The sequence below is a fragment of the Setaria italica genome, chromosome IX (assembly GCF_000263155.2).
Source record: "Setaria italica strain Yugu1 chromosome IX, Setaria_italica_v2.0, whole genome shotgun sequence".
In the NCBI taxonomy this organism is placed as follows: domain Eukaryota; kingdom Viridiplantae; phylum Streptophyta; class Magnoliopsida; order Poales; family Poaceae; genus Setaria; species Setaria italica.
In genome coordinates, this window is record NC_028458.1 from 17,981,250 (window position 1) to 17,997,700 (window position 16,451).

The following is a 16,451-nucleotide window of genomic DNA, read 5'->3' on the forward strand; positions in this document are numbered from 1 at the left end:
CCCTTGAAGTAAGGAAGGGACAGCTAACCAAGAACAAGATTTTACATACAGATGAACTAATTAATGCCATAGTGATCACCAGTGATCCAGATCTGCTTAATTAAAAAAGTCACCAATAGATCTTGGGTATGGAAGATGATCTCCATCTACATAACCACACCCATGCTATAAATACCACGCAGTCATTGGTTCACCGGTCAGCCCTTAGCTTGTTATTAGGTTTCACCAAGCTCAGAATGGGTAGCAGTAAGCTTATAGCACTTAGCCTTTTTGTGCTCTTAAGTATTGGATTAGCCAATGCTGTTAGAGTGGCTAGGTACTCCAGTTCTCAAGGAACGGGGGAAGGAGGGGGCAATGGTGGTGCGGTTGTGAATGGTGCTGGCTCTGGATCTGGAAGCGGCTCTGGATCCGGTCAGACTAGCGGTGGTGCATCACATGCGAGTAGTGGAGGCGGCGGCAGTGGTGGTGGCTGGTCAAAATATGGTGGTTCTGCGTTTGGTGGTGGATCCGGCACTGGATCTGGCTCTAGTCTATCTGAACAGGGATCGTCTTATGGCTATGGTGGCACTACAAATGCCGGGGGCAGTGGTGGTGGCGGCGGCGGTGGGCAAGCTTCAGGAAATGAGGGATCTAGTGGGTATGGTGCAGGTGGTGGTAATGGATCTGGCTCTAGCGAGACAGGCAGAAGCTACTACAATCCATATGTAACATATGCCAATGCTAATGCTGCTGGTAATGGAGGTGGCACAGGTAATACTCAAAATGGTGGGAGCGGTGGTGGTAATGGCAGTGGCTCCGGGTACGGTGATGCAGAGCCTTAGAATTTCTTGTATGATCTAAAGCTAGAGTCCTAAATATGTTATTAATTTCACTTTAGTTATAAGATCTTTTTTACTTTATTTTTTTCCTTTTTGATGTACTGCCAGACAGGGACTAATAAAGGGCTCCATTATTGATAAACCCAATACTATTATCTTCAACAAAGTGTGAAGATTAAGTGAGTGTTTTTGTTCGTTCTCTCGTATGCCAGATGTCATTTGACCGTACATTTCCTATAATATTAGTTCCGTGATCTTTCTTCTAAAAAGTAAGTAATGGGCTGAATCGGTGCTTAATGCAACAACAAATAAACAGAGAAAAAGATTAAGCAACAATCCCGCTTCAGATAATGTTTCTTAGATAGATTGACATACCTTTCTTCAAATATCAATGTATAGGTTTATCAACCTTTCTATATTGTGTGACGAACATGCATATGCCCATAGTTTTGCTCTGAGCACTTAAAAGGTGCTGATTAGCTGGATCACGTCTGTACTTACAAGTGAAAGATTATTGAAAGCACCAACAGTGGTTGATCTAGGATTTACCAAAGAATATGCCACCATAATTTTTTCATGTACAATTTTGTATAATGCATATAGTAATGGTATGATCCATATATAATTTGGTAAACAATTTCAAGATTTGACCCAACATAAATTACAATACAAATAATTCAAAGATATTAAGTTCAAAATAGATACATAAAAGAAGCTCTGACACCTACAAATAGTTCAAATTAAAGATGATTACTCTCATTCTTGGCCTATTTGTTTGAGTTTCCTGACAACTTCTCAGCGTGAAAAGTTAGAAGCTCAAACAAACAACAAACTTCTTATGCAGCTTCTGGAATGCTGGAAGCTCAGAAAAGCTGAGTTTGTATGGAAAGCTGGAAAGCTCAGTTTTGTGAGTTTCTCGTAGCTTTCTGAGCTCAGAAAGCTAAACACATCTTCTAAAAGCTAGTAGTGGCTTTTTAGAACAAAAAGCCAGCAACAACTTTTCAGAAAATCTCAAAAGCAAACAAACAGGCCCTTATTTGGTCTACACTTTTCTAAAGGCCATGAAAGTCTCGATTATGTCTTGTTTTTGCAAAAAGAAATGTGATGTCTCTATTCCTTTTCATAATTTCAATACTTCTACAAATAAATAAGCGAGGTGTAGCATTAGCATTATTGATGATTAATTTTTAAAGAATATAATTAGATAGTGTAGCTGCGGTTTCAAAATTGATGTTACATATGTAGGAAAAAAGTTTTAAAATTAATATAACCACATTTATGAGCACAATACCTTCTCAGTCTTAAACTCTTGATCATGTAAGCAGTAAGCGGCCAAAGGTCCTGATATTTATCTTGCTCTCTGAGGACCTGATGGAAAGGCAAAATCCATCAGTATCAAGATTTGACACCGTGCGAAAAACAAAGCACGCACATCATTGCCAAACTCATGCCACCTGCACCTGGGCATCACTATATGTCTTTACGATAGGTAATAAGCTTGAGTATCTTTAGGGCTCGTTTATTTGAGCTAGAGAGCTTTTCTGAAAAAAAAAAGGTGATGCTGGCTTTTGGTTTCTATGTTCAGAAAGCTAATAAAAGGTCAGAAAATTGAGTTTTTCATCTTTTCTGGACTTTTGGCTTTCCAGAAGCTGCACAAGAAATTTACTATTTGTAAACAAACATACTCATCTAGAAATGGCCCATCCTATATATATTTTGCAGGCCGAAAACGGCTCAGAAATATTTTTCCATCTACGCAGACCATTTGCTTAAACAAAATAGGAACGGAGAACACACGGTCTAGGACAACAAAATATAGTAGCAGATGAAACCTGCAAGTCATTCAACATTTTGTATAGCAAATGTGTCGAAGTAGTATATCTAAAATGTTAAAATAATACATTTAAAATATTAGACTAGGGCATTTAAAATATTTTCATTTATTAGAAAATATAAAATATAGGCATATTATATTCATTTTGTTAAACAAATTCTAAGAAACACTATTGTTAAAACAAATTCACCTCTGAACCTATCCCATCCTACCATCCCGCTCCCAGCCTCCCACAGCCGGGCGCCCGAGCCTTAGGAGGTGTTTGGTTCTTTGAGCTAAAGTTTAGTCCGTGTCACATCGAATCTTCGAAGGCTAATTAGGAGGACTAAATATGAGTTAATTATAAAACTAATTGCACAGATGGAGGCTAAATGGTGAGATGAATCTATTAAGCCTAATTAATCCATCATTAGCAAATGGTTACTGTAGAAGCACATTGTCAAATCATGGACTAATTAGGCTTAATAGATTCATCTCGCCGTTTAGCCTCCATCTGTGCAATGGGTTTTGTAAATAGTCTATGTTTAATACTCCTAATTAGTATCTAAACATTCGATGTGACAGGTGCTAAAGTTTAGGGGTGGGAACCAAACAACCCCTTAGTTGTGCGAGATGGAAGAAAAAAATCAGCAACGTTCGCTAGGCCCACACGCACAAATCTTAAAGCGGAAGATAACTGGTTTCTAGATAGGATTTTCGTCTGCACCTTCGCGTAATTAGGGGGCGTTTGGATGTCGCATTAAATTTTTGGAAGCTAATTAGGAGAACTAAATATAAGTTAATTATAAAACTAATTACATAGATAGAGGCTAATTCGTGAGACGAATCTATTAAACCTAATTAATCCATGATCAACACATGTTTACTGTAGCATCACATTGTCAAAATCATGGACTAATTAGGCTTAATAGATTCATCTTGCGAATTAGCCTCCATATGTGCAATTGGTTTTGTAATTAGTCTATGTTTAATACTCCTAATTAGTATCTAAACATTTGACTTTAGGAGGGACTAGAGAACCAGAACCAAACACTCTCTTACTCTAGACACTACTGGGGCTCCTATATGCCTTCTGAAAGTTAGATAAGCAACTCATCTTTAAAACCCATATACAATATTTTTTAACATCCATCAACCGTTATTGACATTTATCAACATTTTTTAAAAAGATGTCTGACTTAATTGTTACAAATTTTTTTTGGCACTGACCAATATTTTTTATGTATACTAACATTTTTCTTTAACTTCTTTTACATTCACCAACATTATTGCTCAACAATTTTTAAATGCACCATTTTTTTCATTCACCAATATCTTTTTATTCAACATTTTTTTAACATTCACCAATTTTTTATGTTAAAAATGCTAAGATTCATCTACAATGTTGAGATAGTTCATTGGACCGTTCTAGGCCAGTGATTGGATTACAACTAGGTTATAAATGTTTAGTTATCTTATCGGAACATAGATAGGAAATCTCTACACTACTCGCGGGAAGGAAAGAGGATTAGACTGGTCCTAAGGCCCTTGTGAGGACGTGATTAGGCCCATGCATGCGAGTTGAGCTGACTAGTCTTAATTCTCGGCCCTAGTTCTAGCGTGGTGAGTCTTTGTTGTTGTTGTTGGGTCGCTGCGCGGCGGGTAGGGATCGTGGCCTCGTGGGCCGGGCAACGCAGCCGACCTCTCTCTCTCTCTCTGGCAGCGAGCGACTCCCGGCACTCCTCGGCCTTCGGCTCCATCTCCGGCCGTGTCCGGCGAGCATTCCCGCGCCGTGTCGCATCGATGATCTTATGGAACCGACCGATACCGTCGTCTCAGAAAAATACAGGCACGGCAAACGGAAACTTGTTCAGGACAACTGGATCCATGATTACGCATTACTCAATGTACATCGAGCCAAGTTATCTTAGCATGGCGCTCATGCATGGCATGGGTCGCCTCGCCCGATCAATTGCACTCTCGAATCGATGTTCTAGTAGTATTACTGTGTAACCTAGAGTAAGCCACGCAGCAACTTGCATCGCATCTCGCATGCCTCGACAACGGAATCCCGTCGATCAAGATGGCTAGGATCTGTCGCTTGCTTCCTGTTCATGTTTACTGTACGATTGATCATCTGGGGCCCTGTACGTCGGAGAATCGACTACGAAATCCTAGGTCAACTATCTGCTGCTGCTGTAATTTTACCACTAGGTCTCTCTCTTTTTTTTCTTTTGATAATTCAGTAGGTCTCTCGTTGTTTGGATGGCCATCATAACGAGATCAAGTTTACACGGTGTTGTTAATCACTGAAAGGAAACGCCTAGAGTGCCTGCAACAGCAGGCTCTGCTGCTTGCGTTGAATCCGAGGTCATCGCAGGGCGGCAACAGCACGAGCATCGAGCCGGGGAATAAGTCCAAGTCAACACTGTGTCGCTTCACCGTTTAAACAAATGAACTCTACCACTCGCCTAGAACGAGCAGTGGAGTGGACTCAATTGTTACTGATGGGCCTGAGCAAACTGCACCGACGAATTGAAGCAGCTCATCGTTCCAACTTCCATAGCAAAGCGTGTTCAAGTGCTCTTACTGAAGTTATGGGTCTTCGCCGGTGTAGAACACCTGCATGTTGTGATCCTATTTTTCTTTGATCGAAAAATGGGAGAGTTGCAGTAGCAACTGATGTACTATATGAGAATTGAACTTGAAGCAACCGATTGATGCCAAAGGACCCAGAGTCCTCTTGTCCTGTTTGCTTGCAGTATACTGTCATATCCGTGTGTGTCTGGACTCGAACTATGAAGTCGAACAGAGCTGGCGTATAGTTTCATCAAGGTGAAAAAACAATATGACAATGTGTCTATGTCGATGGGAATCTCTAGCTCTGAATTCTGACACAAACCGAAGCAACAGCTAGCAAATTAACTCCAGAGACTTTCTACAGTTCTGTATCACAATTAATTGCCGCCAGAGTTAAATTAACATTTCAAGAGAGATGGCGTCATGAAAAAAGATGCTAATGGTTTCTTTGATCGATGCGGTCAACAGTGCCACCCAGATTAGAGAACTCCTGATCGAATCTCACTCACATGGCTAGCCATCTCCCGACCCAACGCGGAAACCCTGAAATTTCGCGTCCATGCACGGCCTCCAGCGCTATAAATACCCATGCAACCCCAGGGCTCAGCATCCACCTCGGCTCACTCACTCCACCGAGCTCACTGGCAATGGCTACCAGCACCAGGCTCGTGGCTCTTGGCTTCGCCGTCCTCCTGGCCATCGGCTTCTCCGATGCCGCGAGGGTAGTTAAGTTCGGCAGCTACGCCTCTGCCGGAGGCGGTGGTGGCGGTGGGGGAGGCGGTGTCGGATCGACCGGCGGTGGATGGGGCGGCGGCTCTGGCGGTGGCGGTGGTTATGGCGCCGGCCAGAGTAGCGGCAGCTGGTGGGATCGCTTCGCCTCCAGCGTAGCTGGCGGCGGTGGTGGAGGCCAGGGCGGCGGCGGTGGCACCAACGGTGGAGCTGGTTCCGGCGGTGGGTCGGGCTATGGTTCCGGAAGCAGTTCGACTGCGGCTGCAGGCCCTAGCAGTGGCAACTACGCCAACGCTAATGGCAACGGCGGCGGCGGCGGCATGGGCGGTGGTGCCAATGGCGGCTACGGCTCTGGTAACGGTGGCGGCGTCGGCAAGGGCCAGGGCGAGAGCGGTGTAGCATTGGCACCAACTGGTGTGTACAACGGTGGCGTCGCCGATGCTACCGGTGGCGGTTCTGGCTCCGGTGGTGGCAACGGCGGTGGCGCAGCCGGAGCTCCAAGCTACGGAACCGGAGGTGGTATTGGTGGAGGCAGGGGACAGGCCGGCAGTGACGGCTCCTGGGGCTCAGGTTTCGCACAGGGTATTGGTGCTGGCACCGGCGGCGGTGGCGGTGGCGGTTCCGAGGGCGGCTCCGGCGGTGGCGGCGGCGTTGGTTCCGGATCCGGCAGCGGTGGCATCCACTGAGATTTCCCTAGCTTGCTTCTTGGAGCAAACTGCAGGAGATGGAGCCCAGCATTAGTGTCAGTCCATTTTGGTATCCTTCGTGCAATTGAGTTTTCATCTTTGAGAGTTGGTGGTTTTTCCGTGTTTGTTTCAGGCATTAGTCAGGAATAATGGGCTTCGTGTTATTGTAGTTGGAGTAGGTAGTCCAGCATGCAACTGAGATGTAATGGCTATCTACGAGTATGCAGCGTCATCTTTTGTTGTTCCCTTCGTTGTTGTAAACCGTTTCTCATCGATTGTCAATGGATGTTACTACTTTTTGTTTTTCCCAAACCAAATTTTAGTGGTGCTTTTGAATTCTTGATCTCTTGCAGTCTTCTCTTTGTCCTGTTGAGTGATTAGTTGTTGCAGCATTATTGTACAGTGGCTGGCATGCATCCGGTAATTTGGATTTCTTCTGAACCCAGCGTTGGTGTCAGCTGGGGACTTGAAATGGACGAAGCAGTGAAACAGTCTAGATCAGTTGTCACAGTGGCATTTCAGGTCTACCGAAGAGTAAGGTTGTTTAGTCTCTCCTGTCACATCGAATGTTTAGATACTAATTAAGAGTATTAAATATATACTAATTACAAAACCAATTGCACAGATGAAGACTAATTTGTGAGATGAATCTATTAAACCTAATTAATCCATGATGTGATAACGTGATGCTACAATAAACATGTGCTAATGCTGGATTAATTAGGCTTAATAGATTCGTCTCACGAATTAGCCTCCATCTGCATAATTAGTTTTATAATTAGTTCATATTTAATTCTCTTAATTAGTATTTGAAGATTCGATATGACATGGACTAGACTTCAGCTCAAGAATCCAAACACCCCTAAGTGAAAAAGGAAATACAACCAAAACACCGGCAGTCTGGCCCAAAGCCCAAAACACATGGAAGATGGGCGTACCATTTTGGCCCATTACGACAGGCATCCTGTCAGTAGATCTGTCGCACGTTTGGGAGAGTGGCATTCCAAAAGTTCTGAACTGAGCTTGCATGATTGCACGCACAGAACAAAGCAGAGCTCACGCCTCAACTCATCCTAGACCCTTTTTCTATTATGGAATATAATAATCTCAGCCGTTGCATCAATTGTAGATGCACAAAGTGATTCGTTATTGCACCTCTGATTTTTGTTAAAAGAAAAGGCATACAGCAAAAGTCATCGGGAACCAAAAACATGACTAAAAATTCAGGGGCGTAATCTATTGCTGAACTTGTAGCCATACTTGGCGAAGATGCTCGTCACTGTAGCTTCCAAACATTGGCATAATGGCATGCTTCTTTCACATGGCATGAGACCTCTGTTGAGTCCAGGAATTGAGTTTTCTTTGAGAGTTGTGATTTCTCCTTGTTTGTTTCATGCATCAGTCAGGAATAATGGGCTTCGTGAATCGTGATTGCACTTCCAGTAGGAGATGTTATGCATCGTCATCTTTTTTGTCCATTTATTGTAATCCGTTTCTCATTGATCGTTAGTGGAGCTTGCTGGCTTTTTGCTACATTTTTTCCCAAACAAAAAACAAACACTGCTTCTCTTGTAATCCGAATGCCTTGCTGTTGAAGCATAGTATAGTGGTTGCCATCGGAGTTCTTCTAAGCTAAGAGTTTGTGCCAGTTGGAGACTTGACATGTACTTACATATGCTGCGGCTGCAACTACAGCAGCCGATACAGCAATCGAACAGCCGCTACAGCACCTGTGTTGACAAAGGAGGCTGCAGCACCTGCTCGCTAGGCCGCTACGGCAGCTGCTTGTGCTAGCAGCCGAATGGCTGGCTGCCAGCCGCAGCTGCAGCCGCTGATAAGCTCAAGCGGCTAACTGTGGTTGCATGTTTATACAAGGAAAAAGTCCTAACAGATTACAATGGAGATAGTTACAAATATAGGTTTAGCTGGTGTTCAAATACATCAAGAAGTCTATCTCTATCTCTATCTATTAGCCAAACCATAATCCATAACGCCAAATATATCTAACGATTACAAACTGCGTCACATACGATGACAACTTCTAACAGCTCCTCTCAATCTAAACTTCTCTTCCTTTTGAGATTTAGATTGCTCTTGAATGCCTCTAGCATCCCACACGGCAATGCATTGGTGAACCCATCTGCAAGTTGATCTTTGGAAGCAACCTGCCGCACCTGTAGTTGCTTATTCACAACACACTCTCGAACAAAGTGAAAATCAATTTCTATATGCTTAGCTCTTACATGAAACACTGGATTCGCTGATAAGTATGTGGCGCCCAAGTTGTCACACCATAAGCAAGGTGGCTGATCTATCTGTATCCCAAGTTCTTTTAACAAAGACTCCAACCATATCAATCAACAGTAGCATTTGCCATTATATTCAGCTTTTGTGCTTGATCTTGAGACAGTAGCTTACTTCCTAGCACTCCAAGAAATCAAATTCGGACCAAAGAAAATAGCAAAACCTCCAGTTGACCTTTTATCATCAATACTTCCTGCCCAATCAGTATCAGAAAACGCACTAATCAAGGTAGAAGGCGACGCTTGGAAATTTAGTCCAAGATCCAAAGTAGACTTGATATACCGAAGTATCCTTTTCACAGCAGTCCAATGCATAGTAGTGGGAGCATGTAGAAACTGACAGACTTTGTTCACTGAGAACGCTAAATCAGGCCTAGTAAGCGTAAGGTATTGCAATGCACCAACAACATTTCTATACCTTGTACTGTCATCTGAACTCAACAATTCACCTTCATGCTTAGATAGCTTTTCACTAGCAGCCAGCGGAGTAGATGATGGTTTACAATTCACCATACCTACTTGTGTTAAAATCTTCTTTGCATATTTTTCTTATGTTAGCAACAATTTGCCCTTTTCTCTTTTAACTTCAATACCCAGGAAATAATTGAGATCCCCCAAATCTTTTAAGGCAAAGTCTTTTTTGAGATCAACTAGCAATGCCGCAACGGCTTCACTTGATGAACTTGTGACAATAATATCATCCACATAAATCAACAAATAGACTGTGACATCTATCCTTTGATAAATGAACAATGAGGTGTCTGATTTTGACGCCACAAAACCAAGAGCAATGAGTTTAGAACTCAATCTTGCATACCAAGCTCGTGGAGCTTGCTTCAAACCATAAATAGCCTTGTCCAATTTGCAAACAAGATGTGAAGATCCTTTACTTTCAAAACCCAGGGGTTGCCTCATATATATCTCTTCTTCCAGAACACCATGAAGAAATGCATTCTATACATCTAATTGTTTGAGACACCATCCTTTTGAAATAGCAATTGAAAGAACAAGCCTGACAGTTGCAAATTTTAACCACTGGACTGAAATTATCTTCGTAATCAATGCCATACCGTTGTCGAAAGCCCTTTGCAACAAGCCTTGCTTTATATCTGTCTATTCTCCCATATGATTTTCTTTTAATTTTGAACACCCATTTGCAATCAATAATATTGTTACCCTTCCTTTTTGCAACCAAATGCCAAGTCTTATTTCTGATTAGAGCATCAAATTCATCTTGTATAGCTTCCTTCCATCTAGGATCACTTAGTGCTTCTTGAAAATCTTGTGGTTCCCCAGTAGCCGAAAATAAACCATACCTGACCATGTCCTTTGAACTATTTTGGTTTAGTTATGCTACTTTGGAGCCGTGTTCTCCTTCTCAGTGATGAAACAAGAACCAATGACAAATCTCCAGGTGTTGGATCAGCATCGGATGGCGACGCAGACTTGGGCGCAGGTGCGGACTCGCCCGCTGGCGCGAAGACCCCCCCCCCCACGCAGAGGAGTTAGGGAGGTTGGAGCCGGCGCGGCACACGTCGCGCTAGGAGAGGTCGGGGTGGTCGTGGTCAGGATAGAACCCGATCCAGGAGAGATCGGGGCAGTCGCAGTCGGGCCAAAACGCGATCCAGGAGAGGTCAGGGCGGTCGCGGTCGGCACGCGCGTCGTGCCAGGAGAGGTCGGGGTGGTCGCGGTCAAGCCAGAACACGATCTAGGAGAGGTTAGGGCGGTCGCGGTCGGGCCAAAACATGATCCAGGAGAGGTCGGGGCGGTCGCGGTCGGGCCAGCGGGAACCATGGCAGACGAGGCCGGAACAGCAGGCGGGGCAGCGCGGGTTTCCATGCCAGATACGATTGGACTGTGCAGTAGATCATCATGGGAAGCACCGCTAGGATTGTTTGCACCGCCCGTTGCTCAGAGGTATTGGTTGTTCCTGAAAAACTTTTTGCACAGTTCTATCAAGCCAAGGGTCAGTAGTATTAGTAATATGATCATTGCAACTTACATCCCCTTGATTATGAAGATGATCTGGTAAAACAAGGATCCCTTTTCTAAGTAGGGTGCCTGCATTGAGATGTAGGTGAGCGAAAGGAAACATTGATGCATCAAAGATGATATCCTATGAGATGTAGATGCAACCAGTGGTGGCATCTAGACATTTAAAGCCTTTATGCATGGAACTATAGCCAAGGAAGGTGCATTTGACAGATCGAAAGGCTAATTTGCGAGTATTGTAGGGCCATAAATTCAGCCAACAAGCACACCCAAAAATGCGAAGGGAGCTATAATTGGGTTTTTCATTGAGAAGGCATTCTATAGGAGTTTCAAAATTAAGAACCTTGCTTGGAAGAATATTTATAAGATAGGTAGCGATCAAGAAAGCTTAATCCCAGAATTTAAGAGGCATTGATGCGTTTGCAAGGAGAGCGAGGCTGACTTCTATGATATGGCGATGCTTTCTTTCAACCAAGCCATTTTGCTGATGAGCGTGGGGACACAAGACACGATGTGCTGCTGATCTGTTGAAAAAAAGAGCTTAATTTTTCATATTCACCTCCCCAGTCGGTTTGCATAGACACAACTTTCTTGTTGAGCTTTCGCTCAACCAGATTCTGAAAGTCTTTAAAGACTTGAAAGACATCAGATTTCTTTTTCAGAAGATAAATCCAAGTGTATCTACTATAGTCGTCAATGAAGCTCACATAATAAGAATGATGACCAACAGACATAGATGCAGGGCTGAAGCGTCCCCACATAAGTAGAGACTAAATGTGATACAAATATCAGTCCCAAAAGGCTGATAACACATTTATTCAATAGTTAGTTTATAAACCGTTCAACTTCCGAAGGAGCGGGCGGGCAAGCCTCACCCAAAGGAGAAACAAACCAACAACAATACAGACCCAAATTGCTGTCCAGTCGGACTCTAGGCTGCAATTGGAACTAAGCGACAGCGGAAACATTATGCAAAGGCCAACACCACAGGCAGCGTTGGGTGTGGAAGCGACCTCCTATTTGAAATTCTTGGCAACGAATTCCAGATCTTCCTCTGAAGCAACAAAACAAGGGTGAGTACAAAAGTAGTCAACAAGTCCAACCCCATCCACGGAGGGGGATACAATCAAGAGTATGCACAGGATATATCAAGGATAAGGCTAAGGTTTATTTGTAATAAAGCTGGATATTCAACACATGCAAGGGTTCATTTTTGAAAAGGTTTTCACAAAGCATTTGTTTAGTAACCAAAACATTAAGTGGGGTTGATCCTACACAAAGGATCCAAGTTTTGATGCTATCGGACTCCCCGTCCGCAATAGCTCATGGCACAACTGTCGGACCCTTCCAAAATCCAACACACGCTAAGAAAACCATCCATCTCAAAGCACTAGTTATGTGACCAAGCCGTAACTCGTCCAATGCCGTGGACACGGCTACCCGGATAGATTTTAACTTTGCAGAGGTTGTACACTTTTCCCACAAGTAGGGTACCACAGCACTATCACCTTAGTGTCGATGCAGATCCTATCAAAGCCATTACCCACCTTAGCTAAGCCTAACTAGCTAATACGGAAATAACCAAGGGGTTAATGACCTACCAACGAGGTCTTAACCGGGACCTAAGTTCACACTGTTCTTATTCCTTCTCCATGGTCTCCCGTTGCTCACCAGCTCTCCTGATGACTAACAGACTAGCTAATGGGATTTATGCTAAGCTGTTGCCGCATACAACGGTCGAGTGGTTGCACGAGGGTTGGGTTAGGCAAGATGATACATCAACTCGGTCCTTAATTTGTGACAAGATGGATATCTTCCAACCTTGCTCAACCACCAAGGTACGAGCCCAACTTATTGGCATTTCACACAAGAAACACCCATCCATCTCATCTAAGCATTTCTTTCCTTCCTTTCTGAAAACTCATTTTTCCCTTTTAAAAACACTCACACATTTATTCTTTAACAAAACACATTATAGTCATGATTGAATTGAGTAACAAGGTCATAAGCATTCTAGAAGTAATTATCATCCAAACAGAGCAAATCATATTTAGAGATAATTATAGGATAACAAGGAATAATCATAACAATCAAGGGTGGCTCTCCAATCATGTTTTAGCGGTAAAACAATATGCAATTTATAAAACAGGCCAATAGGTTGTGTTTAAAAAATTAGGATAAATATGCATCAAAGGGTGAGATTGGACTTGCCGTCCTCAAAGCCTTCAGGGAGTTTTTGCTCGCGGTGCTGGTCTTCGGGCTCGGGCTCACGGTCAAACTCCTCCTCGTGCTTCTTGTCGGATACTCCGTGATCTACGGCACACACTATTGGGCACACAATAAATAAAACAAAATTAAAGCTTTACCCGTTGAGCTCGAACAGAGAACGCGAATGGAAAATAGAAGGAATGAGTATTTTCATGAAATTTGGAGATGACTCAGTGAAAGTATATTGGAGGATACTGTGGTCGAATTTGGGATTAATTGGAGGAAGTTTGGCGCATGAAATGACGAGATAACCGTGTATTAGGGGCTTAAAACAAGTTTTAGGACTAAACCACGAGAACTAGGGACCTATTTGCAAATCTTTCTGCAAGGTGGAAGGGCATATTCATGAGAAAACTTTGAGATAGGTGGGAGGGCTGGTTTGTGAATATGGAAAAGGTGGGGGTTAGATCAAAATTGGGGGAAATTTTCCCCTTCTTCCTCCTGGCGCACGAGCACAGGGAGGTGGGGGTGGTTCTCGGCGGCGGGCCGGCCAGCCAAGCTCGCCTGCGGTGAGGCCCACGGCGGGGGAAGGGAGAAGGGGTTGTGGGGGACCCATTTTAGCCCTCACCTTGGGTGGGTGGCGATAGGAGAGGGGGCGCCGGCAAAGGACAGGGAGGCGGCGCCGGGCTGCCTAGCGGCGGCGCGCAGGTGGGAGGGGTGGCGGCGGTTGGGGCGGCACGCAGGGGAGCAGGGAGAGGGCAGCGAGCTCATGGTGGAGAGGGACGGTCGGGCTTGGCCCATTTTATAGGCGGTGGCCGGGGCGGCGATGAGCGGCGCACAGGCGAGCTCGTTAATGGCGGCTGAAATTCCCGACCGGTGGCGTGGCAAAGTGGAGCTCTGCGTGGATGGCGTGGCGGGGTCGGGCTTGGGCGACGAAGAGCACAGGGGTGACGGTTGGTGTGGGGAGGCGCACCAGGGAGGGGGGCGGCGTGGCGTGTGGCAGGGGTGGTGGGCGGCGCGTGGTCTGGGGCTGGCGTGGTGTGCAGGAGGGGTGCGCGGCGTGTGAGGCTGGGCATCGAGCGGCCAAGGATGGGGGCCGGCGTGGGGGAGTGGCGCTGGGGCTAGCTAGGGGAGGAGCTGGCGTGCGTTCAGCTAGGAAGAAAGGAGAAAGAGGAAGGAAGAAGAAGGAGGAAGGAAGAAGAAGGAAGAGAGAGAAGGAAAAGAAAATGAGAAAAAGGGAAAAGGGAGAAAGAAAGAGAGACAAGAAAGGGAGAGTTGGCTAAAAATGAGGAAAATGGTCGGGCTCGCGTGACGGATTTTTGACGAGCACACGGTGAAATTTGCGGAGGAAGAAAAAGATGGTTGCCGGCGTTGGGTGCCGGGACGGCGGAGTCGCCGGGAACAAAAGAATTTCCGGAAGCTCAACGGTCAAAAGATTTTGAAGACGAATTTTTAGCGGATGATTTGAGTTAGTGAATTTTACGGATGTTACAAGGGCCCCAAATATCGGAGTGAACAAGATCAAGTGGATCTTTAGATGAATTTATTGAACTCGAATATGGAAGCTGATGGCTTTTAACCATTTAATATGAATCACAAACCAACTCAAAACTAGTAGTACTATCACAAGGGAGATTATTATGACTAAGCACACACTGAACAATAAGCAGGATGCCCTAAGCGACTATGCCACTTAGAGGTGGATGGTTTAATGGCGCCATAAGCTTCCTTGCTGCCGGCCTCGTCTGAAGAGATAGACTCTAGCGGATAAAGACCTCCTTTGCATCTACCTTGATGAAGGATTTTCCTTATTTCCTGATCCTTAATAAAAAAGAATTTAGGATGAAATTCAAGGAAGGCATTATTGTCTAATGCTAGTGTATGGACTGAAACAAGATTCTTGTGAGCATTAGGAACATGGAGAATATTTTTGAGATGCAATTTTCTACTAGGGGTATGTAAAGTTGAATGACCAATATTACTAATTTTCATACCTGAACCATTGGATGTTTGAACTTGTTCTCGGCCATTGTACTTGTCTTTGACAGTCAGCTTGTCAAGCTCTCCAGTGATGTGGTCGGTGGTGCCACTGTCTGCATACCAATTAGTATCATAACCAAAACCAGTGGCTACAACACCGCCCATCTTGGTGTTTTCTTGATCGTCATCCTCGTATCTATAGCATCCTCGTATCTTGATGTTTTCTTAATCGTCATCCTCATATCATGATGTGGTCGGTGGCGCCACTGTCTGCATACCAATTAGTATCATAACCAAAACCAGTGGCTACAACACCGGCCATCTTGGTGTTTTCTTGATCGTCATCCTCGTATCTATACCAGCATCTTGGTGCTTCATGACCGACTTTCTTACAAATCTGGCACATAGTTTTCTTGGGCTGATTGGTGTTACCACGGTTCTGTCCAGCACGGCCACCATTATTGCGCCCACGACTGCGACCTCCATTACCACATCCTCCATTGCCTCGTCCTCGAAATCCTCCACGATATGCTGAATTTGCTAAAGGTGTATACTAACCCCCTTCGTTGTAAGCCTCAAGACGCATCTCGTAAGACATCAAGTGAGAGTATAGCTCGGAGAGAGGAAGGGGATCCGAATGACCAAGCATCAACGAGACAAAAGGATTATGCTCAAAATCAAGCCCATTGAGAATATGAGATGCCATCTCACCGTCATCGATGAGTATTCCAACTACGGCCAATTCATCCTTGATGGCCACCATCTTTGTGAAGTAAGTTGACAAGGACATGCTACCCTTCTTGAGAGTAGATAGCCGCGTGCGTAGATTCGTCACACGAGCTCTTGATTGGGTGCCAACATAGTTTGCAGCGCACTCCATGCTCCTGCAGAAGTCATCTCCGCTGCCACTTGCGCTAGGACTTCTTTGGTGATGGAGTTGAGTAGGTAGCTTAGCAATTGTTGGTCCTTGGCCACCCATAGATCATACTCCGGATTGGCAACTATTTCTTTCTTGTCGTCGACCTTCACCAATTCCATGGTCTTGGCTGGCTCCTTGATGGATCCATCTAAGATCCCCAAGAGCTGCGCACCACGCACAACAGGAAGGAATTGTGCCTTTCATAAGACGTAGTTCTCCCGTGTAACCTTCTCCGCAACAGGAGCTCCAAAGCAGCGTCAATGATGAGGTAGATGACGACGACGCCAGAGAGAGAGGGAGGTAGCTTCGGCCGAAATAGAAGGATATGGTTTCGGCCATGTGGTGGTGGTATTGTAGATGTACTATGGAAGAAGTGATCTGATTACCATGTCAAAGATCAGAACACGGTTTCCTATCTTGGCT

At 44.7% G+C, this 16,451-nt stretch overlaps 2 protein-coding genes across 2 annotated transcripts; both read left to right on the top strand.

The window, feature by feature from the left end:
* The first annotated feature begins 202 nt into the window (after nucleotides 1-202).
* LOC101769600 (glycine-rich cell wall structural protein 2) lies at nucleotides 203-960 on the top strand. Its single transcript, XM_004982921.2, has one exon. It carries the CDS (start codon nucleotides 237-239, stop codon nucleotides 819-821), a length of 585 nt encoding a protein of 194 aa, XP_004982978.1. The 5' UTR covers nucleotides 203-236; the 3' UTR covers nucleotides 822-960.
* Nucleotides 961-5,826: 4,866 nt separating this feature from the next.
* On the top strand, nucleotides 5,827-6,943 carry LOC101770004 (putative glycine-rich cell wall structural protein 1). The gene has a single exon (XM_004982922.2). It carries the CDS (start codon nucleotides 5,859-5,861, stop codon nucleotides 6,624-6,626), a length of 768 nt encoding a protein of 255 aa, XP_004982979.1. The 5' UTR covers nucleotides 5,827-5,858; the 3' UTR covers nucleotides 6,627-6,943.
* The last annotated feature ends 9,508 nt before the right edge of the window (nucleotides 6,944-16,451 follow it).

Excerpts from the sequence above, each read along its gene's own strand:
- LOC101770004 (XM_004982922.2), top strand. The coding sequence starts at position 5,859 with ATGGCTACCAGCACCAGGCTCGTGGCTCTTGGCTTCGCCGTCCTCCTG.
- LOC101769600 (XM_004982921.2), top strand. The coding sequence starts at position 237 with ATGGGTAGCAGTAAGCTTATAGCACTTAGCCTTTTTGTGCTCTTAAGT.